Source organism: Alexandromys fortis, unplaced genomic scaffold (genome assembly GCF_014885135.2).
Source record: "Alexandromys fortis isolate MF-2015 unplaced genomic scaffold, M_Fortis_MF-2015_v1.1 scaffold_205, whole genome shotgun sequence".
Lineage (NCBI taxonomy): Eukaryota > Metazoa > Chordata > Mammalia > Rodentia > Cricetidae > Alexandromys > Alexandromys fortis.
Window position 1 is genome coordinate 1,684,208 of NW_026068107.1, and position 25,723 is coordinate 1,709,930.

At 36.9% G+C, this 25,723-nt stretch overlaps 2 protein-coding genes across 2 annotated transcripts in view; one reads left to right on the forward strand and one right to left on the reverse strand.

Moving 5' to 3' along the window:
- LOC126489710 (testis-expressed protein 13B-like) lies at positions 1–20,550 on the reverse strand. Its single transcript, XM_050124165.1, has 4 exons — positions 20,092–20,550; positions 17,840–18,008; positions 6,289–6,364; positions 1–142 (listed from the first exon to the last, which is right to left on the reverse strand). Exons 1-4 carry the CDS (start codon positions 20,548–20,550, stop codon positions 1–3), a joined length of 846 nt encoding a protein of 281 aa, XP_049980122.1.
- Positions 1–25,723, forward strand: part of Il1rapl2 (interleukin 1 receptor accessory protein like 2) — a 634,164-nt gene that overhangs the window by 28,054 nt on the left and 580,387 nt on the right. The gene's annotated exons all lie outside the window — the stretch shown is intronic.

The window sequence follows — 25,723 nt, forward strand, 5'->3', positions numbered from 1 at the left end:
CTATGTCACTTCTTCATCAAAAGCTCTCAGAGCTCCCTGGTGAGTCCTCATTGTTCTAAAGGCCAAGAGAACAAAGTAGTGTCTAAATAGAGAAAGCTCCTGAAGCCTTCGAGTCACTTCTGTGCACACGTGCAGGGCAGTACTGAGAGGAACAAATGAAGAGGTTAGTTTCTTTTGAAGGCAAGAAGAATCCCCATGGTCATGGAAGCAGCAACAGTTCTGATAGGCAATAGATTCTATTTGTGTAGCTCTTGACAAAACTGAGAAATAGGTATCAGACACTTTTAAAGACTGACATTGTAATTTCCAGAATGTCACTACTCTTTGCCTGATGGCCCCTTATTAATCCTTACCACCACTAAAGCCTGCCAACCAAAAGTACTCCCCCCCCCCAGTGTATTATTTGCTTTTGTATTCTGTTTGTTTGTATAAATTTAGAGTTTCTTTGCAAATCTCTATCTTACTATACAAAGGTTCTAGATTGAATTAATGAACTAGTTATTGCTTACTGCCTCTGCCATAATTTGTTCCCGGTCGTCCTTCCTTCCTTCCCCTCTAGACTCATACTCTTAGCAAAGTTAACAGTTTATTATATGCATCACATATGTTTCACAGGTCTTAATTACGTAAGTGTATTTAACAGAGCTATTCCTGTTAATGGTTTTTTTTTTTTTTAGCAAAATGAAGGTCTATACATTCAAATTTTAAAATAAATAGTGGAAAATTCACTGTTTCTTTGTAGGCATATAATGTTCAGTGCTACATACTATTCTATGATACCACAACTTAATCATTTTTTTTTATTGACAAGAACATACTTTGTAGACATTTGTCCTAATAGAGGGGGCACTATAATTCAAATCTAGTTGTTTTAAAATAAATTCAGATAAACTTTAGATTAATAGAATGATTACAAATGTATCATGGTATTTATATAACCTACACCCCCCATTACTGTGATATATTTATTACAATCATTGAACTAGTCAAACTATGTAACAATGACCAATTACTATAAACTAAAGATCATACTCACTATTTCCTCATTTTTTCTTTCTAGCTCCTTTTTTTTTCTGTTTCAGGATATCATTCAGATATTGCATTCTATTTAGTTTTTATATTTCTTTCTCTCTTTTCTTTAATTTGGCCTTTTGAGATATGATCTCACTATGTAGCTCTGGCTGTCTTGGAACTTACTATTTAAACCAGGCAGGCTTTGAACTCACAACAATCAGCCCGCCTCTACATCCTGAGTGCTGGGGTTAAAGGCACATAACCACTATGTCTAGATTGGTTGGCATGTCTTTTAAAGATTTTTTGGCTGTGGCAGCCCCTCAGAGTTATCTAGTTTTTTGATAAGTTTGAGAACTTAAAATAAACTGTTTAGAATGCCCCCATTGAGATTTAGCTAATATTTTCTCATAGTAAACTGGGCTAAAAATTTTTGGAAAGGATGACTACAGACATAAAATACCATCCTCATCACCATATCAAGGTCACAAATGGTCAATATAGCATGACTATTGGTGATGACTAGCTATACATGTTAGGCTGACCTTGAACCTGTAGAATTTCTGCCTTAGCCTTGCAAATGCTGGGATTATAGGCATATGCCATCACCGAAGCTTCTTAATGTAATCTTTGGAAGAAAGTCATTATTCACATTTGTAATTCATGCAAATAAATATTCTGTCTTCTTCTTCAAGACAGAATATTTGCATGAATTACAATTTATCTTAGCAGATTTATCTCTCCTCTCCAATTTATCTATTCAGTCAAATGGGTTTTCACCAGTATGGACTCATGGATATTTATATTATGTAACACAATTACATTTTTTCCCTTTGTTGAAATCTCTTATATTTGGAAATGGGAGCTCTTTCAGTTGGCTCATGTGTTCTTTTGATATAAGGCCATCATTGCTGGGTAGTTTTTTCATTTTTTTACATTATTGAAAGATGTTCCAGACTTATTTTGTGTGTGTGTATATATATATTGCCTTGCACTGAGAATTACCCATTTTCTTAAAAGCCCAAATTCTTTGTAATAGAGACTGGACTAGATTAGAGGAATGAAACCAGTTTTTGAAGGCTAGGTATAACCACTACTAGATTGTTGCTACTTCTATCTTTACACCTCAAAATGAATTAGCTTTTCAAAAAAGCAATGTACTTTTGTTTGGGTTTTGCCATATTTGATATTAGAGCCAGGGTCTTCTATTTTCCAGGCAAGTGTTTCACCACAGAGCTACAACCTTTGCTTAAGCATTGTGCTAGTTCATGCACAATTCTCTAGATGCTGAAGAAACGCCAGAGGTCCTAGAGCTTCTTAGTGTCCCCATGTATTTCCCACAGTGGTCCCCTTTTGATTTCATAGCAGGTTGGCTTTAATTATAACTCTTGTAGATACCATCTGAGTCTGTGATTCTCTTCTTGCAGGTAGATCAATAGCAGAGACTTGGATTTAGACCTAACTGGTGACCTCTTTCAATTTGTGTCCCAGGCCTTAGGGAGCAAAGGTACAGGGAGAACTTTGAAAAAATATTCCTCATATGTCCCTTGATAAGGCTCAACAAAGTTTGGGAGCTACCATTCTACAGTAAGTAATTACAGTCTTATCAACTCAGAGAAGTAGGAATTTATATTCTCAAGCAATTGTAATCATACACACAAGTACACACAGGAAAATACCATAGTAAAATCCATCACTTCATATGTTAATGCCAAATGTAATGAAAGGGAATTAATATTATTGTATATGACACTGGCATAGCTAGCAGCGGGTGGTAAATAATAAACCTGTTTTTTATCTTGTAGTAACCAGTCACTTCAAATAGGTTCCAAATGAGGAAATTAGTCCATATAGAGAAATATAGTAAAATTTCTGGTTACAAAAATGTTCAGTATTCATCCAAAATTCTAAATTTTGTGTTATCTTAAGGTAATCAATAATGATTTGTCTGTGCTTTATTGACCCCACTGGAAATCATTCTGTAGACTTTGCTGTTCTTAAAAATCAAGCGATGAAATATTTAGTAAAATCCTATACTCATTTGAATCATAGCAAGTTATTTACTGTTTGTGACCTTTCAGTAACTAGCTGCTCATTTTTAACATCTTTTATTATTCAATCTCAGAATATAGATGAGCTAGTAACGAAGTAATAGTAGAGGACTTAAGCATATTTTGGCATGCAGTGCTAATCCATAATTAATTACGGGTATTTCCATTCTAGGCCTTTCAATTAAGATTTTTAATACTGTAAAAAAAAAGATGAAATCTATTTTATTTGACAAAATCCACCCTATCACTCTTACAGATTGTACATAAGAGATGACTTAATCGGTAGATAAAGATGTAGTCCAAAAATTTCAGAGTGAATTCATGCATATTGAAAAGAACGAGTGAATATAAATGAATATCTATAGAAATCTTCAAATTTTAGGGTAGCCAAAACCAAATGTAGATAATCAATCGGAGGTAGAAACACATCATAATTGTTACTTTGCAGTAGATACACAGAATAACGAAGGAACCCATTTGTTAAATGGGACTATAATATGAATATTTTGTTCTTTAAAATCAATGAAATAAATTAGAGTCTCAAGACCTTAATGAATCACAATTGCTTTGCAGATAATCCCTTAGTGAATTTATTCCTCCAGGAAGTATGCCATTTGTTTTGATTCACCAAATGTGATTTAATCAAGTCATATTCAAGTAGTTATTATGATAACAAGTCACACCATCAGAAAAGTTGAAGAGAGTGTAAGTATTTGGAATAAAAAAATATGTCAAGTTGTTAGCTCTTGAATATCTGTAATCAGTACAGGACAATTCAGTACATTGTCTTTTTGATTTCTGAGTATATTTGAAATAGTTCACAATTTAAAAGAAAGAAATATCAGCATACAGTAAATTTGACTGATTTTGCTCTTAAATTTATTGATCTGTAAAGTGCTATATAATTTATGACTATATTTTTATATTTCAGTCAAGAATATTCAGCGAATATATGTCATAGTATTCATATACAATAGAGATAGGAAAGATATGTTTCATAAAAAGCGATTGCCTTAGTCTATCTCAGACACTAAGAAATAGTTTTTATCACCTTCTACTCTCGTTCCTTCCTCTCTGCCATGGTTACCAAGAGATTTTCAAGGACATCGAACATTTCTCATAATTCAATTCCAGCCTAACTATTGATCCTTGAAAAGTTAAGTGTCAACAAGTCAGTTGCCTGGGTAGCAATTTCCAGGAGAGCAGATAGTTTCTTGTTGGAAAAATGAAAGCCTGAATCTTATAGAATTAATTGACCCCCAGAAAAGTTCAAGATTGTACAGCAGGATCTTGAGACAGTAGCAATATCTTATTTGGTCTGTGTGGGATGAAATGAAATGCAATTAGTTATTTTTTTACCTACCTTCTGTTACAAATGGGAGCCCTTGCTTTAATTATTTTTGATACTAATTATGTGTAAATGATAAATTATTTTTCAACATTCAAATTTTGATAATGTGTTTATTTACAAAAATTATAAATAGCATAAAATAGCAAATACATGGCAATTATACTTTGTTTTCTCCCATTAATAGCAAATTTGATATGCTGCAGCTTAGGAAAAAATATTACCAGACTATTATACATTAGCTGTATAATTCAGAATTGTAACCAAGTTGTTGTACAATACTAATGAAATTCAACTCTCTTCAGTTTGTTTATTGAACAGAAGCATGTGTTTATTTTCTAGTGAGTTAGCAGGACTTTTGTTTTAGATAAGTTAATGGATTGTATTTTGTAACTATGAATGAGAACTGATTAAAAGTAGCCATTAGTAAGTTGATTAATACTGGTGTGTGTAGATACCTTTTTAGTTTCATGCCTTGTGTCATAACACAATCTTAGAGACTTTTTGTCCTATACTCATTTTTGTAAGAATTAAGCTTTTAACCCATTGTGTGCACTGAAAACGGAAAATCTTAAGAACAAGAAAGCAATGTAATAAGTGTGGCAGCCCACCTGAAATGTAAAGTATTGAAGGTTGTAACAAACTCCTTTGTTGTCTCCTTTCATACACCCTATTCTACTGCTACCATGCCCTACTTTTCTGTATCCCATTTCCAATAATCTATTGATGCCACCCAGACACTGAACGAACTAGCTCACAAGTTTGCACTCTCTTTCTCTTTTCTTACACAGAATCTTTAAAATATAGTGATCAATTGCTATAATCATTTCCATTTATATCATCTTGATTCTCTTTACCCTTTCTCCCTCATCCTATTTGTTTGTAAAAAAAAAAAAAATTGCAGCCCTGTTTAAGCCCACACAGTCAGCTCTACTGTGCCTCTTTTCTTACTGCTTATCGTGGCTGAAGAGAAATAGGATAACATTTCTTGGTTTTAAGTGAATTATCATGGTCTTCAAATGAATCCTTAATCCTTCTCAGTGGTCTTACTATGTATTCTTAGTTCAGTCTTTTATCTGCTTATGTGACTAGTTTACATTTTCCTCCGTGCCTCATACTTGTATCCCATCCTCCTCATTGTTTCCTATTTCACTGAAGAAAACGAAGCAGTTAGGAAAGAACTTCAACTCTATCTACCTTCCCATTGTCATCTGTATCTACTTAATCTCCTTATAGCCTCTGTATCTACTTAATCTCCTTATAGCCTGTTAACATAGATTACTAAGGCTCTTTTGTCCTTTAGATTTCTCCCTGCTTGCCTACTCAAATATATCATCTGACTGGTTTTCTTATATTTTCCTGTATCATGGAATTGTACACACATACACACACATTCTTTCTATAAACACACTAATCAATATTCGTAGTATTAAAAAAATCTTGCATCTCCATTGCCTGCCACAGCTCCCAATTTTATGGCCATTTGACGAACAAAACTACTTTAAAGAATTTTCTGGTAATGGTATCACAGATGTTTGCAGATGTCCAAAACAACTGACCGCATAGTTAAATGTGTGGATTTTTTCATATATTAATTATACCTCCAAAAATCATTTAAGAATGTAAGATGTGTGTAGCCATAATTTTTTTTAAAGTTTCACCATGTATCAAAAAAAACTGCTCTCCTCAAAGTCTCCAGTGAGCTCAGCAATAGTAGCCACAATGACCGAGTCAGCTTTAAGTCCTGTGATTCCTTCCTTGATCAGTAAGTGTATTTGGCATACTCCATCTTTCACTTCTGTTTGAAAGCGTTCTTTGCCCTAAGTCTAGATATCAGGAATGGTAGTCACCCTGGGAAATTTTGTCACTCTCCCTTACCTTTTTGTCTCGGCATCTCTTATTTTTCTTAACCTTTTAATGTTGTATAGGTCAACATTTTCAAGTTTTCTGAGTTCTAAAAGGAGAAATCATCAAATCTGAGTTGTTGCCAAAATTTACCAATTTTTAAGTTCTTGAGAGGTCTACACTCCCCCAAATAATACATATTAATTGTTCACAAGTAACTTCATTTTGCAAACTCTGATTGGGTTCTAACACCTACAGTAGCCCAGGGACTGGCAGATACTAATGACTGTGTCTAGATTTCCTCAGGCGGAAAAACAAAGGCTTGTTTACTTATTCAGCAGACATTTTGAACACTTACATTAGATATTGAGTGTTTGTATTTCACAATATGGATGTAAGTGCCTCTTCTCATGGAGCTTATATTATAGATTGTAGGAAACATACAAATTCCAAAAAAAAAAAAAAAATACTCCCCCCCCCCAAATCCAATGGGTAATGTGGGTGGAGAGTCTATTAAAGGTCATGCTATAGAAGCACCGTGGAGACTGTTTTCATTTAGGAGGCCAGGGCAACTTCCCAGAGAAAGTGATGCTTATGTTGAGATCTGAAGGGATGGAAGGAGTCGGTCTCTTGAGATTCGTGGGGAGAGTGTTATAGTCAACAAACAACAAATAGAAAGCTTGTGGAATGGACACCAGCTTCTTTTTTTTTTTTTTTGTTTGTTTGTTTGTTCGTGTGCTTGCTCTTTTGTTCTTTGGAAACAGGCTTCTTATTTTCAGGGAAGCTAGACAGAAAGCTGTTGACACACACTGATTACTGGGATCTCTGGGGCATAAACCTGGAACAGCTAGAGTGTAGCCATCCTTTGAGGCAGAAGATAGTGAAAAGGTACTGAGGTTGTGGTAGTGAACACACAGAATGATGCAATGAAAAGAAAATACAGTGCATAAAGGGCACAGCTTGGAGTACAGAGCATGTGCATGACAGAGGAGTAGATGTAAGGTGAAAGGAAGACTGACAGTCTCAGGGAACAGAATACCAGACCCAGTGCCTGTAGAGTTTGGGCAAAAACCTCTGCAATAAAGACTATACAGCCCCAAAGAAAGAAGTTGTTGAAAATACTAAAAGGCAGAAAGATGTTATTGGATCAGCAGAATAAGTACTATAAAAATAATCACATTACTAAATTAAAAATTCAATATAGTTTGCATCAAAATATCAGTAACATTTCTCACAGGAATGTTTAAAATAATTCATAACTCATAGGGAAACACAGAAGACCCAAAACAGAAGACGACTCCTAAGGAAAAAGAGCAATGCTGTAAGCATCGCAACATCTGACTTCAAACTACACACAGACTCAGAAACAAACCCAGCATGGTACTGGCACAAAATAAACCATAGATAAAGCAAAAAAAAAAAAAAATAGAATACCCAGAAATAAGACCAAGCAGATACAACCATCTGAATCTTGACAAAGGTACAGAATACACTGAAGGAAAATCCTCTTTAACAATAGGTACTTGGAAAACTAGATAACTATATGTATAGAAATATTAGAGTCTTGTATCTACCCTGTGTAAAAATCAGGTCAAAATGAATCAAACACTGTAATGTAAAATCTACATCTTTGAAGCTAGTGAAAATCTTACAGATCTGGGAATAGACAAGGATGTTCTGAATAGGACCCTAACAGCTCAAGAAGTAAAAGCAACTGTTGACAACTGGGACTTCATGAAATAAAAAAGTGTTTGTTTCCTGAGAGATACATTTAACTGATTAGATAGAAAGCCTATAGAATGATAGAAAACCTTTGTCAAACACTTCCCTGACAGATGATTGATATGGAGAATGCATAAAGAATTGCAAAAAATTAAGTTAAAAATTCAAATTATCTCATAAGTAGGTGGTAATGGCAAAAAATATTTGAAAAAGAAAAGGTGTTTCCACCTTAGCCATCAGTGAAATGTAAGTCAAAACTATGTTGAAGTTCCTCCTCACCCTAGCCTAGGTGACTGTCATCAAGAAAATAACAACAAATGCTGATGAAAAGAAAGCCAGAGCCAGGAAGGGAATCCTTAGTTATTGCTAGTATGAATAGAAATTATTTCAGCCACTGTGGAAATCAGTGTGGAAGTTCTTACCTAAAAATATACATTTTGTATGATCCAGCTACTCCAATTTGAGGCATATAACCCAAAAACAATCAGGTAGTTATAAGGATTAAAGAGACTTTCCCAGTGACTTGGGCAACTGAAACTTGGGCAGATGTTACAAATTCCAGAGCTCAGTACAAATCAGTTTGTGCTACTGTCTCCTCTTGTATTACCCATTCTCTGTAGGAACCTATCTTTCTATATCATGATGAATAAGGTGCAATTACTTATGTTAATTTGTGCCCACATAAAGTTCTGTGGTCCTGTTTGCAGTTCCCTTGGTTCGCAGTGTGGTCTGGTGATGAACACAGAATCTTGCCTAATAAAGATGAACAACAGAGGGCAGTAGAATAGAGATAATAAGTTCATGGAAAGTATGGATCAAGTCCAAAAAGGATTTTTCTAAAACACAATCAGTTCTTGCTTTATAAAGTAAGAAACACTATTGTCATTTTTCAGTTTCCACACTTCCTATATTTTTTAAAAAGTGTTTTAAAATTGCTTTTCACCAAAAAGAGAGGTTGATGATATTTGTAGGATGTGTGTCCTGAAATGACTACTCTGTCTCTGTATCTTTCTTTTTCTCAGTAAAGACTCACTTTGTAGTGCTGGCTGGCTTGGAATTCACTCTGTAGACCAGGCTGTCCTCGAACTAACAGAGATCCACCTGCCTCTGCTTCTGAAGTGCTGGGATTAAAGGCGTGTACCACTATGCCTGGCTGCTTCTTTATTTTGACCATTTACTATAACCCCCAAATATCCGGCATATAAGATTCACAAGCAATTCCAGAAACATATTCATCAGCATATTGTTTGATGGTAGAATGAATATAGTCATGGGTCACAAGTGTATAGTTTAGGTTTGTCTAAGAACTCATTGCATGAGACCATTTTCCTTTGTTCATCTCATAGTTGAACTGCTTCATAATGAAACAGAAATGATAACTCACACATTCCTAACTGCAGGTGTTTATTATTAATAAAAGGTATGTTTTCAGTCAAGACTATTTTAGCTGTTAGGCATCAATTACATAAGTAACAACTATTTTTGTTGATTTTTATTGAGCTTACATTTTTCTCTGCTCCCGTTCTTGCCTCGTCCCTCCCCTCAACCCTCTCCCAAGGTCCCCATTCTCCCAATTTACTCAGGAGATCTTGTCTTTTTCTACTACCCATGTAGATTAGATCCATGTAAGTCTCTCTTAGGGTCCTCATTGTTGTCTAGGTTCTCTGGGATTATGATTTGTAAGGTGGTTTTGAAACAACTATGTTTAGAGAGTCTTCTATGTAAAAGGTATGACAGCAAGCAAAATAAAATGACAAGGATCTAATTTTTAACAGATTAAAAGAATTGGTACAGCCATACAAATTGTAATCAGGCAAGGATAATTTAGAAGACAGATTCTTAATTGATTTAACAAGGAAGTAAGTCTCTGGAAGCCTAGTCCAGCAACTAAAAACATTTAATAATTCTGAATAAGTTTGAATAAGTATTTCCTGTGTTGCCTAAAACATCAAGGGGAGATGTCTAACTACTAACAACACAAAGTGGTTTGATTTTTTTGTGTTTTTTTTTAATTTTTAACTTTACCATCATTCCCAATGTGTGTTACATTCTGTAGCTACATGAAACTTCTCTCATCATTCCTCAGTTTGATTTGGAACTAAAACTCTTTTCAAAATGCATTCTCTGCAAGTTTCTCCTCTTTTTGACCTCCTCTTTCCTTCCACCTCATGTGTGTTGCTTATTATTTATTACTTAATTTAATTTATTAAAAATATTACATGAGCTGTGTGGTGGTAGCACATGCATTTAATTCCAGCACTCAGGAAGCAGAAGCAGGTGGGTTCGAAGTCAGCCTGGACTACAGGAGTTAGTTCCAGGACAGACTTCAAAGCTACAGAGAAACCCTATCTTAAAAAACCACACACACACACACACACACATCACATCACATTATTATTTTTCTTACTTATTACTTACCTTAAATTTTTATTTACTTGTGAGTTTGTATGTGCCTGTGTGTGTATCCATGAGAGTGCATATGCAAACATGTGTGGGGTTGTTCACAGCAGCCAAAAGAGGGTGTGAGATCCCTTGAAGCTGGAATTATAGGTCATTGTGAAATCCCAGACATGGGTGCTGAAAGCCAAACTCAGGTCTTCAGAAAGAGCAACAAGTATTTTCTTTTTTTTTCATGATATTTATTGAGCTCTACAATTTTCTCTGCTCCCCTCTCTGCCACTCCCCTCCCCTCTTCAATTTCCCCCCAAGGTCCCCATGCTCCCATTTTACTCAGAAGATCTTGTCTTTTTATACTTTCTACCTCCCATGTAGATTATATCTATGTAAGTCTCTCTTAGTGTCCGCATTGTTATCTAAGTTCTCTGGGATGGTGGTTTATAGACTGGTTTTCTTTGCTTTATGTTTAAAAGCCACCTATTAGTGATATTTTATCACTAATTATTAGTGTAATAATTTTCTTTCTCTGTCTGGGTTACCTCACTCAAAACAATGTTTTCTAGTTCCGTTCATTTTCCAGCAAAATTTAAGCTGTTGTTATTTTTTTCTGCTGTGTAGTACTCCATTGTGTAAATGTACCACCTTTTTTTATCCATTCTTCGATGGAGGGGCATTTAGGTTGTTTCCAGGTTCTGTCTATGACAAAGAAAGCTGAAATGAACATAGTTGAGCACATTTCCTTGTGGCATGACTGAGCATCCTTTGGATATATACCTAAAAGTGGTATTATTGGGTCTTGAGGAATGCAAGCTGGTACAACCCCTTTGGATGTCAGTGTGGCGATTTCTCAGAAAATTGGGCAACAAGCATTTTCAACTGCTGAGTCATCTCTCCAGGCTGATATATGACTTATAAGTATCCTTTTCCAATGTAATTTGTTGAAATTTCTATTTCTCCTTGCAATGTATCATCTCTCTTCAGCTATTTGTTCATTCTGTATGATAAACATCCAATGACTGATTGCTATATCAAGTAGACTACTAGAGAACATGAAAAGGTAGTAATTGACCTACAGAGTTATAGTGTCTGAGAGGATTCATGATCATGAAAACAGATAGAGATAGTCACAGTTTTCACAGGTAGGGGGAACAGTGCTCAAGGGCAAGTAGAAAGTGAAACATGGCCATGTACAGGGGAAAATAGAAGGTAAGTTTGACTAGAACATAGGCTTCTCAAGGTCTTTATTCTAAATATAAAGCACACAATAATTAACCTTTATTTAATGGAAGATTCATATAGAGAGTTGGAGCTTGTTATTTTAAGAAACTGACCAGTTCTTAGACAAGAAGCTAAACAAAATAAATAATGTATGACTTGACTTGTAATTAGACAATAGAGCATTTTTATAACAGATGACAGCTTCATGGAGAAAATGTATATTTAAAGGAGGTAAATTCCCTTTCATGACCGTACCCTCATTAAAGAAAAGCAATGTTGCTCACCTCAGTGTTGTTAATCAGAGCATATATTCTAACACATATTCCTAAGAATGGGGACCAATTTGCATGAAGTTGACCTTACCCTCTACAGTGCAAAATGGTTCCCCTTGGCAAGATACGTTGGTTGCTATTTGATGGATATGATCTAGATCTATTACTATGAAACAACAAAATGTCAGAAGGTGATATACATTTCCACCCTGAGGTGCTGAATGCATTAAAAAATTAAGGCCAATATGAGCTATGCATACTCATTTTAAGGCCAAATCAGTCTTCCCATGTAAGGCAATATACTTGTATAAGGAGATATTAAATGAATATTTGTGTTTTAAGAGCCATTGCCCCAATCTCCTCTTGTTACCCTTCCCTTGACTCCCCCTTAAGGAAAGGACTTTGTTCATGCTTTGTGTTTGCATTCTTACTCGTAGAGAGGAAATATCTTCTTTTTTTAACTGAAACTGAAGCTTATTCCCGAGCATCTTAAAGTATATACACAAAGTGGACTTTCTAGCAATGCCATTTGATGATTAGCTGAAACTCTCAGATCACTAAAGTTTGGAGGTATTTATGTTACTCACATAAATCATATTTTCTTCTTATCCTTCAATTGTTTGTTTGTTTGCTTTTTTTTTCTGTATACCAGACTGGCTTCTATTTTGTGCTGTAGTTAAGAATGACCTTGTGAACTTTGGATCCTTCTCTCATGAACTTCCTAGTGTTTGGGGATGTGTGAGATATAACATTCAGTTTCTGAAGTACCGAGGCTCAAACCTACGGTCTCCTGCATTCTACTGACTGAGCTACATGGCAAGCCACTTCAAATATTTAAAATAAAACTTACCATACAATATGACACACATAATCAACTAAGCAGGGCTCATAGTGACTCATAGAGACTGAAGTGACAATTACAGAGCCAGTATGGGTCTGAGCTAGGACCTCTGTATGTTATGGTAGTGTTGCTTGGGACTCCTAGCAGTGGGAGTAGGGGGTGTCTTTGACTCTTTCATTTGTTCTAGGGACCCTTTCCCTAATTCTGGGTTGCCTTGCCCAGCATTGGTATGAGGGGTTGTGTCTAGTTTTATTGTAGCTTGTTATTATGTGCTCAGTAGGATATCTCTGGGAAGCCTGTTCTTTTCTGAAGGAAAATGTAGAAGTAGATCTGAGGGAGAAGAGATGTGGTTGCGGGGAGACCTGGGAGGAAGGGGAAATTATGGCTGGAATATAATGTAGGAGAGAATATATTTTAAAAAATCCTTGAGGAAACACTTACCATACAAAGTAGTAAGGGTCATTAAAAATTTTCATGTATATTTTTTTGATGATCCTCTCCCTGTAGTCCCTTCCCTCTCATGTATTCTCCCAGGCCCCTCCTGATTTTGCCAATGAAAATAGCATGAAGAGAATTGTTGTAAAGAGAATATGAAAAGAACAATGATGGTTAAACCAGTTCCTTTTTAAAAACAGCAGAATAAAAAGGCCATATAAAAACCTGGTTTGTTCTATAGGATTGTTTTGACTGTCCTGGGTTTTCTGTTTTTCCATATAAAGTTGATTATTGTTCTTTCAAGGTCTGTAAAGAATTGTGTAGAGATTTTGATGGGGATTGCAATGAATCTATAGTTTGCGTTTGGTAGGACTGTATCTTTACTATGTTGATCCTTCCTATCCAAGAGCATGGGAGATCTTTCCATTTTCTGGTATCTTCTTCAATTTCTTTTTTCAAAGACTTAAAGTTCTTGTCAAATAAGTTTTTCACTTCCTTGGTTAGTGTGACCCCAAGATACTTTATGTTATTTATGGCTATTGTGAAAGGTGATGTTTCTCTGAGTTCCCTCTCAGCTTCTTTGTCATTTGTGTATAGGAGGGCTACTGATTTTTTTTTTTGAGTTGATCCTGTATCCTGCCACATCACTGAAGGTATTTATCAACTGTAGGAGTTCTCTGGAAGAGTTTTTTTTGGGGGGGTCAGTTATGTACACTATCATATCATCTGCAAATAACAAAAGTTTGACTACTTCCTGTCCAATTTGAATCCCCTTGATCTCCTTATGTTGTCTTATTACTATTGTTAAAACTTCAAGAACTATGTTGAGGAGATATATAGAGAGCAAACAACCTTGTCTTGCTCCTGATTTTAGTGGAATCGCTTTGAATTTCTCTTCATTTAATTTGATGCTAGCTGTTGGCTTGCTGTATATTGCTTTTATTATATTTAGATATGATCCTTGTATCCCTAATCTCTCCAAGACCTTTATCATGAATTGGTGTTCAATTTTGTCGAATGCTTTTTCAGCATCTAATGAAATGATCATATGATTTTTTTTCTTTCAGTTTATTTATATGATGGATTACATTGACAGATTTTTGTATGTTGAACCAGTCCCGCATCTCTGGGATGAAGCCTACTTGATTATGATGGATGATTTTTTGATGTTTTCTTGGATTTGGCTTGCCAGTATTTTATTTAGTATTTTTGCATCCATGTTCATGAGTGAGATTGGTCTGTAATTCTCTTTCTTGGTTGAATCTTTGTGTGGATTTGATATAAGGGTAACTATGGCATGTACTCACTCATAAGTGGATACTAGCCATAAACAAAGGACATTGAGCCTATAGTTCATGATCCTAGACAAGCTAAGTAATAAGGTAAATCCAAAGAAAAACATATATAGATCCTCCTTGGAATTGGAAACAGCCAAGATTGCCTGACAAAATTAGGAGCATGGGGGCCGGGGTAGAAGGAAGGTACTGGCTTTTTGGGATCCTATTCTCTTTGGATGGATACCTTGCTCAGCCTAGATGTAGTAGGGAGGGCCTTGGACTTTCCGCAGGACAGGGTGCCTTGCCCTCTCTTAGGAATGGAGGGGAGGGGTGGGAGGGAGTGTGGAGGGAGTGTGAGGAGTGGTGGAAATGGAAATTTGGATTGTTTTTTTTTTCAAGTAATAAAATAATTATAATAAAAAACAAAAAGAAATTACCAAATAACCCAAAAAAAAAAAAAGAAAACTTGTTTGTATTTAGAGGCATTTAGGGATACCTCTGTATAGTGAATAATGTTTCTGTGTGTACACCTTGTTGAACTTTTGTGGGCTGTTTTAAGACAGGGTTTTTCTTTGTAACAGCTTTAGCTGTTCTTGAACTAGCTTTATAGCTCATGGTGGTCTTGAACTCATAGTGATCTGCCTGCCACTGCATCTTGAGTGAGTGTTGGGATTAAAGGCACGCTCTACCACCATCTGACTAGTCTAACTTTTGATATCTATCCCACATGATGCAAAATGAAAATAGAAAAGTGCTGTTGTTTTTAAATGGTATATGCTTTAAGGTTTTCTTTTCCATTCTTTAGAGACACCTCTAAGTAGGTTTGACTTCTTAGCATGTAGATGACTGTTTAAAAAGTTGGTGGTCAACAAAAGAGATTTATATAATCATTCTCTGTGAAAACTGTTATTTCCAAAGGAAAGTCCTGAGAATGCCATTAGAGCTTAGACAGATGGAAAGTGAACTATTCTAGACAAAGGCATTATGTAGGGCCCATGAGATATCCTCCCTTTCCCTCACTTTCAGCAATGTATTTTCAAAATACTTTGCATTTAATTTATTTCGTGATTTGTGTGCATGAAAATATGTGCACATCTGGAGTTTAGAGGACAATTTAGAGGAATTGGTTCCATCTTTCCACCATATGGATTCCAGGGATGGAACTAGGGTTTTCAGAATTGATAACCAAGTGTCTTTACCCACTGAGTCATCTCTTTGGCCCAGCAATATTGTCTTTAAAGACTTCTTCATTTTTAGCTGTCTTTATCACCATTTCCTTGATCTAGGCCCAAAGTTCAAGTCTCACCATCTCTGGGGTGTTTATAGAATATACTCAAATGACAGACTCAGAATTAATTTTGGTTATCATTTTTTTGTTAGTATTTTTAATTTATTTTGTTGAGACGAGGCCTTTCTGTGTAGCCCAGGATGGACTTGAACTCTATATATCAGAGACTATCCTCAGAATTGTGTGGATCGCCTCACTTCAGTTTCCCAAATCCGAGCTCTCAGACATGCGCCTCCATACTTTAGACTTTATATTGAAAAAAATAAAGTATACAATATGTGATTTCAAATATGATTTTTTTTATTTTCCCCCAATTCTTCCAAACATAAAACCCATATCCAAAGAGGTGGAAATTTTTACTAGAAAAAATAAGGATAAGTTATAACACTATTGAGACTTGTATCTGGTGTCCTTATAATGTGCTTCTGAGCCTCTATCCCCAAGCCCTGTTTGAGTGTCTTGCTGCTACCTTGAAGCAGAGCTCCCTTTCAGCTGGGCTCTGTCTCAGATCAGTCAGCCATATCTTAACAATCCATTCATTCATCTCACCCCTCCTTCTACATCCTCTGAAATAGAGTACCCTTCAGAAACCTCCGTTATGTGACCTTGCTTATTCTAACACATAAGCCTAACACAAGAGCCCCCCTGGTTTCCTATTGTCTATTCACACAGTCATTCCCTTTGTCCTCCTGTCCCCAAGGAAGAAACAACCTTTCCAGTCTACCTGTGTCAATAAATCCATGTTTTTCTTTTTTTTTTGGGGGGGGGGTGAAATAATTCCACTACTTTTACAAAACAGACATATATAAAAAGCACTATCTTCTTGGCCTTCCTCAATCCTGCAGCATCCTGTTCCACATTGTATCTTATCCCCTAACCCAAAGCTCATTTTCCCTTTGCAAAATGACTTTCAAGCCTTTTTAAAAATGTAAGTCTGCCACCATACATACACGTACCTAAGCAGCACTTAGAAGGGATTTTATGTAGAAAACAAACAAGTGGTCTTATCATATGAATTTTAAATTTTAATAATCCAATAATCATGCCACAGTACTTTATGAGATTTCATTCTTTCTTAGATCTCAAACTTATGTCTTGGATTTCAAGCTTGCTTCTGCTGCCTCCTCCTCATGACTCATGCTTTCCCCTGTTCAGTGTCTCAACCTAGATTCACTCCTTCCCTTCATAGCCTTGAGTCCTTGCAGAAGTGCTCCTCACTCCTTAACCTGGCAGTTTTGTTTCTACTCTGCAACCACTCCAAGTGTGCTTGAATATTTAAAGTAAATGCGAGGCTTAATGGCCACTGCTCAGCTGCCCCGCCCCTGTGATCCTGCCTTTGGATTTTTCACCCATTCATTCTGTTAAGTACTTCATTGCCTGATAGGTTCCTAAATCAGGTGGATTTTGCCCTCTAGTGGACATGTGATTATATCCAAGAGGCAGTTCTGGTTGTCACAACTGAAGGAGTATGGAATGGGTCACTCAGACAAAGAGAGACTAGGAGATCTGCCAAACACCCTAAAATGCACAAGAAACGTTAACTCACAACAAAGAATTAACCAAAACCAAGTGTCCAGTACACTGAGATTAGTAAACCCTGCAATAGAGGAGGATAAACAAGCCCAAATGGTATTTGGAAAATTGCAGGCTAGGGATCTGGCCCCTAATCCGGATAGTGACTGTGGGGTCACCAATAACAGATAACCTAAAGTCACGTATCTGTTCTGGGTGTTTCATGGCTACAACGGCTTCTCATTCTCTAAGTCTGTAGTACCTAGAGAACAGCCAAGGACTTAGTCTGGTCCAGGTGCACTCTTTCCTCCTTTCACCTGTGGATTAAAATACACACATAGTTAATTTTGACATATCTTATAGCCACATGAAGGGAAGGAGAAGGCCAACCTCCTACTTATCCATTTGCTCAGCCAACTTTCACCTTCCTTCAGAGTTGCTCCCCACAGAGATAAGGTTCTGTTGTACTTTACATTTTTAAATGCACCGAGGTATTTTTAAATCCTCATTCTCCTCCATTTAGCAGGCTACTGTGCGGGAAGGGAGAATCCCACCAGATAGCACTGTGCTTTGGCTCACGTAGACTGGCAAACCCTTTATGTGCTATTAGTTGCTGACTCACCGTGGAGCAGTGGCATGGCTTTCCTGTTTAGATCTGTCTCTAGTTGTGCACACGGAGGACTAGAAAAGATTACCCTGTTAAAAGGCTGTATAATCATGGAAATCTTTGCTTGCATGTAGTGTTGACATCCTCCACAGCGTTTTAGAATACTCGGAGGGATGGCAAATTTCTGCCATATTGAGTCAAGCATAAACCCGAGGTTAACCCATCCCGGGTTTCGTTTGTTGATTTTATTTCTTGTGGTATTACTCTCTCAGAATGGGAGCTTCCAATCAAATTCACTACTGGGAACAATTACCCGAGGCTTGATCTGTTTCTGGCAATCAAATTTCCTTAGAACATAGGCATCCTACCCAGTTCATTCCTGGAGACATGGGATAAAGGAATACTTACTGCTTGCACTAAGCTTCTTCAACTTTCCCGCCAATTCCATTAAGTTTCTTTAATGATGTATTGTTTTGAAACTACTTTTCTAAGTCAGATGTGGTAATATACACCTATAATCTCAGCACTTAGGAAGTGGAGGCAGAAGAATCTGGAGCTGAGTCATCCTCAGCTACATATTAAGTTTGAGGACAATCTGGGCTACATGAGACCTTGTTTTTTTTTAAAAAAAAAAAAAGAAAGAAAGAAAAAGAAAAATCAAGATACAAAAGAAAAATTGTATGATTGAGAATGATCTGTTTCTCTGAATAGGCACATACTTCTTTGCTTAAAGAGAAAGGATCTAGGTAAAATAGAACCTTGAAGAACACAACTGCAAAGAAATAAAAGGTGACTGAGTTCTCTGTAGTCAGCTGATCAACTGCACTGTGCCTCCTCGTAATTGTCATCTCCTGGAGTCTCTAGTATCCATCTAAAACTGTTTGGAAAGCAGCCTATTCTGTTCCCTATTTTAGCCAGGGCCAGGGATGGGCTGTGGCCTTCAAAAACACTGCTTGCAATGCTGGCCCCGACTTCCAGTGATCCACAGACTCTTTATCCAATTCCATCCTGACTATAGAGTCTACCTCTCTTCAGATCCTCAATGAGAATCAGACAGGGTCAAATAATCCCTCAGGCTCTATCACTTAAGGGTTAGGTGTTTGGAAAGGGAGGGATTCCTTATATTCAGCTATCTAGGTCTACCAGACACTAGGGAGGACATACACATATGCATATCAAACAGAGAGAGAGAGAGAGAGAGAGAGAGAGAGAGAGAGAGAGAGAGAGAGAGAGAGAGAGAGAGAGAGAGAGAGAGAGAGAGAGAGAGAGAGAAGCTATTCTGGGCTGTGAATGCTAGTGATATAGAATACAACAGAACTAATCAAAACTTCTGCCTCCCCATACCATTTCTACTGTCTCAATATCTCACACCCAAATTTATCCCGTTCTCTTGACCCCCCCATTCCCCTTCCACAACTGTACCCAGTACCCTCCATTTCCCCCAAAAAAATGATATTCCATTGATTTGTTTCTGTTCTATTTCACATTCCAAATTCAGTACGGGTTTTGGAGCCAGATTCCCTTCCCACAGTGGAAGCAGTTTTCCCTCCTTGAAAAATTCACAGCTTTACACCAAGGGCAGTCCCAGTCCCCTGGCCTGCGAAACGCTGTAGTTCTCTTGTCTTTCTGTAGTTCCTGATGATCTCCTCTGTGGATTCCCAAATCAGACAGGTGGCTCACCTCACAGGCCATGGGATAGGGATGCATCTGAGGGGGTCTGTCTATGGTTGGCAGTTGGGATGTGGTGGGCATGGCTGGGAAGGGGCTTTCATAGGAGTATGTGAATGAGGCAGGGAGTTGGACAGTAATGGGTTCAGAGGAGGTTGTGGATCTCAGATTCAGGGACTGGGAGAGAGAGCACATGGATGATTCCTTCGATCTCAGATCGCCTGTTCTCTGCCTTTTCAAGGGATAATTTTTCCACTTCATGACTCCAAGAAGCTGCATGATACTTCCATTGGTCTCCTCCGAGGCCTCCTCAGGGCCAGTTACGGTCTCTACCATAGGAGCTGCTGTCTTCTCCGCTCTGCCTTGTCTTCCTTTAGCAGCAGCCATTAACTCCGCCAAGTTTTCCTTTCCAGCTGACCATTGTGTCCCTGTTCTTCTGGCAAAAGCAGGAGGAAGGGTCACAGCCGGTTTTACTGCAGCTGGGAGAGCCCTCAGCTCCTGGGGAGAAGTGAATATGGATGAGATCGGTTCTGGGAATGGGGTACACACATAAGGGTGGGGTGGGCAGGGGAAAAACAAAAGCAGGTGACAAATCTTACTTCCTGGAGGATCTTCAGTCTCAGCAGGTCTCGCTCTCTCTGCACCTCTTCCAGTTTGGCCTGGGTCATTTGGAGCTGGATAGCTAACTCCTTCCGTTCCGTCTTTTGTTGGTGAGTGAGCTGCTTTAGGTCTGATGGCAAGGATAGTGGAGACACCTTATGCATGCTGGACAAGTCTTGTAGCCACTGCACCCCGTGCCCCTGGAGGCAGCCTTGCCTGTGAGCGAAACGCACCCCCAAGGCCAAGGTGCCCCAGGCACAGGCTTCACGAGCCTCGCTAGACACCTCGCTATCCTCCAGGATAACTTTGAGCTTGTCTTCCACCTCTTCCCAGGATAGAGACAGGTTTTCAAGGTAGAAATCAAGGCCTTTGTCGTGTTTGGCCATTTGTTCGTTGATGAATGTCGACACCTTGCTGTGCCGGAACCCACTACCAAGATCCTCAGGATTCAAGGCCATGATGGTTGAGTGCCTTCTGGTTTTTCCTGGCCCTGAGAGAATAAATCAATCTGCTGTCCTTGCTTCTTTAGTCCCTTGGTGTTAGTATCTCTCCTCTCTGTCAATGTCCAGTCAGCCCTTTGTTCTTCCCGGCTCTCCCCTCCCCACCCATCCCTTCCCCTTCCCTCCCTCTGGTCTTCTGGCACACTTTGGATCCCCACAGCAGGTTCTCTGGCCCCGCCCCTCAACTATTATGTCATAATGGATTCTGTAGCTGCCATTCTTTAAGAGATTTCTCAAGTGACCTCACCTTTCCAGTCAATTAACAGGGGAGTTTCTAGGTCCACCATAACTGCCTTCTCAACATGGGATCCACTTAGCAGTCCCACCAAGGTCTTCCTATCATACATCAAGAGAGGAAGCACAACCTCAGACTGTCAGCCTGTCTCTCTCCAAGGACTTAAGGGAAAGGAAATCTTTAGACCAACTCTGCTGGTTTTTGATCTAGGACTATTCTAACTTCCAGACTGTGAAAATAATAGGGAGAACTAGATGGTCTCCACACCTCCTTGGAAGTAAGGGAAACATTCTTGAAGTCATGTGGGGGAAGAAGGGGACAGAAAAGACTTGAAACCAAAGGAACTGAAACTCTATGAAAAAAAGAAAAAAGATTTAAAATTCATGCTCCTCTTCTTGCCAGGGAGTTCACCCTACACAAAAGACTCACGTGGCCCTTCCTGGAGGTACAATGTTGCATGGCATGTCTAAAGACTTCCATAACCAAACTCTTTCTAAAAAGTAAGACAACAAAAAACCCTACTTCCCAATAAAAACTGGAAAAAAATAGGCAAATTAAAATTTATTTATATAAATGATAATTCATGGGTTTAGCATATTGAGAACCAGATAAAAGTTCCGAGCACTCCAGTCATCAGAAAAAAATGGTGGGTTAGATAAGCCTGGACGGAGAGAAAGCACCTGATGGATTGTAGCTAGGCATTTGGTTGTTGGATCACTTGACTGCCTGGACTGGTTGAAAACCATCCAATTGTGACTGGTAGAAAATCAACTCTTTCTAACCCTTTTAAGTTAAGGTTTGTTTGCACATCAAATTCATTGTGGATAACTAGGAAATGTATGGAGAGGACCTCGGATTGATCTTTTCTTTATTTAACTTACTTACCTTCTCATTTTTATTATTTTAATTTGAAGTGGGGTTTTTGCATTTAAAAGAATTAATAGGCATTTTTAAGTCATTCTGCATTTTTGGAAAATTGAGCAGAAACCATTTTCCATCTAAACTGGTTAAAATTACAAAGCTAATTTAATACATTATTAATTAAAGTTCAGATGAACATTCATCCAGAATAATGCAGTCTATAGGATTTGAAAAATATATGTGTATCTATCATTTTTAATTCTTCAACTATTCATCACCCCACCCTACATTCACCCCAGAACTTGGACAGCCAGTGATCATTTTTATTAGGTCCATAGTTTTTGTCTTTCCCAGGAAAAAAAATATATTTGGAATCATGTAATAATAGCATTTTCAGGTTGATTTCTTTCTTTTAATAAATTTATTGTTTTTATTCATATGCATTTTATCTATCATTCTGGGATTTATAATAATTTCACCCATGTTATAATATATTGTGAGCATATCTGTCCCTACATACCTTTCCTTCTCCCCTTTCCACACTTATGCTAATCTCTTTTTTGTTTGTATGTGTTTATGCATCTGTAAAAATTTGGTGTTCAAAAATTAGAGAAAACACATTTCATTTTTAGACTCTGGCTTGTATTATTTAATGTAATGATCAATTGCTCAATTTTCTCGCACATATCCTAATTTTATTCTTCTTATGGCCACATAATATTTTACTGTGTATAACCAAATTTTTACTACTTATTTTATTTTTTAGATTATAATATGATTACATTTTTCTCTTATTGTCCTTCTTCAAAACCCACCTATGTACCTCTCCTTGACCTGTATCAAATTCATAGCCTCATTTTTCATTACATGTTATATATGAATACATGTTCCTAAATATATCCTGCTTAGTTCATATAATAGCTCTGTGTTTTAAGGCCTAGAAGTTGATATTGGATAAACAATTATTGTGCTTTTCCTTAGGAAAGATAGTTTCTCCCTCTCTCAGCATTTCTTAGTTACTTGTAGTTTGTTCTTTGTAGAAAGATGGACTCTTAAGGAAGCTTGAATTGGCATTTCCCTGATTGCTGAGTATATTAAACACTTTCCCTGATGTTTATTGGCCATTTGTATTTCTTCTTTCAAGAATGGATTATTCAGTTCTTTAGTTTATTTATCAACTTGATCATTTTTTCTTGTGTTTAATTTTGTTCTAGATATTAATATATTACATAATACATAATTTACATATTTTTGTAATGTAGCTTCCTCTTCGTTCTCCTGGTTCTTTCCTTTACTGTGTAGAAGCTTTCTAATTTCACAGAATTCTAATTTTTCAATTCTTTCTATTATTTACTATGTTATTGGATTCCTGCTCAGAAGGTTGTTGCTTATACTTCCTAGATGGCTGTGGCTTCATGAATTTGTTTCTGTATCTTTTTTTTCTATTTTATTGATATACATATCTGGCTTTGTTCTAGCAACATAAAAGTTTTGTTACTATAGATTTTAGTATAAATTGAGACTCATTGTGATACCTCTAGTATTGTTTTTTCTGCTTTGATTACTTTGGCTATTTGGAATATTTATTCTTTCTAATACACTTTAGATTATTATTAATCATTATTATTATTACTTCTATGAAGAAAACATGTGGAATTTTGAGGACAACTAGGTTGAATCTGTACATCATATTTTTTTAAACAGACAGGTTGTAGCATCTTCTAGTGCCTTCTTTAATAACATTCTTCGGAATATTAATGATTTATTATAAGGGCATTGCTCCTCTTAGTCAGGCTTATTCTTGGGTATTTTAAACTCTGTTGTAAATAGGCAGTTTTCTAAACCTAAATTCATTCTTTACAAGTTCATTATCTATGTATAGAAAGGCTTGTTTTTCTGTTGTTGATTTTGTGTTTAGATTATGAATCTGGTCTATGTGATTTCTGATAGAGTCTTCAAGAACTTTTAAAATGCAAGATGATGATTATCTGTAAATAAGGATATTTTGATCTCTTGCTTTTCTGTTTTTATCATTTTTTCTCTTTCTATTAATTCTGAGGCATTCAAATTGAGAAATTTGGTGGTGTGACTAGAGATACTCTTAATCCTAATACCTAGTACAAAAGGAAATTCAGATTGTAGGAAAAGATCATTTCCTGACTCAGTAAGTGTGTTTATGAGAATTATATTATGTTTTAGCTCTTAGTTTGTTGTACTAGCAAGGAATTTAAAAGGGAGGATTTAAGAGGAATTGGACACATACACATGATTTTATATGTTCAATGCATTTTTGTGACTAAGATTGAGTCACTAGTCACTAGGATAAAGTTGCTGGAAATAAAGTTTAGAGGGATAGAAAATAAAATGAAGTTTTGGCTATTACAAATAATGCTGCTATGAACATAGATGAGCAAATGTCTATGTGGTATGACTGTGTAGACTTTGGGTATATGCCCAAGAGTAGTATTGCTGGATCTTGAGGTAGATTGACTCCCAATTTTCTGAGAAATCATCATACTGATTTCCAAAGTGGTTGAACAAGATTGCACCTCTACCAGCAATGGAATATTGTTCCTCTTATCCCACATCCTCTTCAGTATAACCTGTCATCAATGGTTTTGATCTTAACCATTCTGATAGGTATAAGATAGTTTCTCAGAGTTGTTTTAATTTGCATTTCCCTGATGGTTAAAGATGTTGAGTAATTCCTTAAATGTCTTTCAGCTATTTGAGTTTCTCCTGTTGAGAATTATGTTTAGATCTATACCCCCATTTTAAATTATATTATTTGGTATTTTGATGTCTAGTTTATGGAATTCCTTATATGTATTGGAAGTCAGCTCTTTGTCAGATATGGGGTTGGTGACGATCTTTTTCCATTCTCTAGACTGCTGTTTTGTCTTATTTACCATGTCCTTTGCCTTACAGAAGCTTCTAAGTTTCAGGAAGTTCCATTTATTCATTGTTGCCCTCGGAGTCTATACTACTACTGTTGTTATATTTAAGAAGTGATCTCCTATACCCATGAATTCAAGGATACTTCCCACTTTCTCTTCTATCAGGTTCAGTGTAACTAGATTTATGTTGAAGTCTTTGATCCACTTGGACTTGAGTTTTCTGCATGGGGATAGATATAGATCTATTTGCATTCTTCTACATGTCGACAAACAGTTATGCCAGCACCATTTGCTAAAGATACTTTCTTTTTTCCATTGTACACTTTTGGCTTCTTTGTCAAAAATCAGGTGTTAATAGGTGTGTTGATCAGTATCAGGGTCTTCAATTCAAGTCCATTGATCCACATATCTGTTTTTATGCCAATACAAAACTGTTTTTATTTTTGTAGCTCCATAGTAGATCTTGAAGTCAGGAATGGTGATGCACAGGATTGCTTTGGCTCTCCTGGGCTTTTGTTTTTCCATATGAAGTTGAGTATTGTTCTTGTGAGGTCTGTGAAGAACTGTGTTGGGATTTTGATGGGGATTGTACTAAATCTGTAGATTGCTTTTAGTAAGACTGCCATTTTTACTGTTAATCCTACCTTTCCAATAACATGGGAGATCATCCCATTTTTGGTATCTCCTTCAATTTCTTTGAATGGAACTAGAAAAAAAAATCATCCTATGTAATGTAATCCAGACCCAGAAAGACAAACACAGTATGCATTCACTCATAAGTGGTTATTAGATGTAAAGAAAAGGATAAATGTGCTACAATCCATAATCGCAGAGAAGCTAGGTAAAAGGGGGAACCCTAAGAGAGACATATATGCAGGACTCCAGGAAGGAAAATAGTTAAGATATCTGAGTAAACTGGGAGTGGATGGGTAGAAGGGAGCTGATGGGGGGTGAGAACATGAGGGATGAAGAAGACCGAGTTGGGGGAAGAATGGTGGGGGTGGGGGAGAGAACAATGAAAGAGATATCTTGATAGAGATAGCCAAAATGGAGTTAGGGAGAAATCTGATGTTACAGAAATTCTCAGGAATTCTTTTTTTTTTTTGTAATATAATTTTTTTATTGAAAAAAAATTTCT

What these genes read in the sequence shown, in the direction of transcription:
- LOC126489710 (XM_050124165.1), bottom strand. Translation starts at nt 20,550, where the DNA reads ATGGCCTTGAATCCTGAGGATCTTGGTAGTGGGTTCCGGCACAGCAAG. An exon ending in AGCCATGCCACTGCTCCACG is followed by an intron (nt 6,365 to 17,839) that starts GTGAGTCAGCAA and finishes TTCTCCTTTTAG; the next exon opens with AACTCAGAAAACTTGAAAAT. An exon ending in AGAGATGCCGAGACAAAAAG is followed by an intron (nt 143 to 6,288) that starts GTAAGGGAGAGT and finishes TGTTCCTCTCAG; the next exon opens with TACTGCCCTGCACGTGTGCA.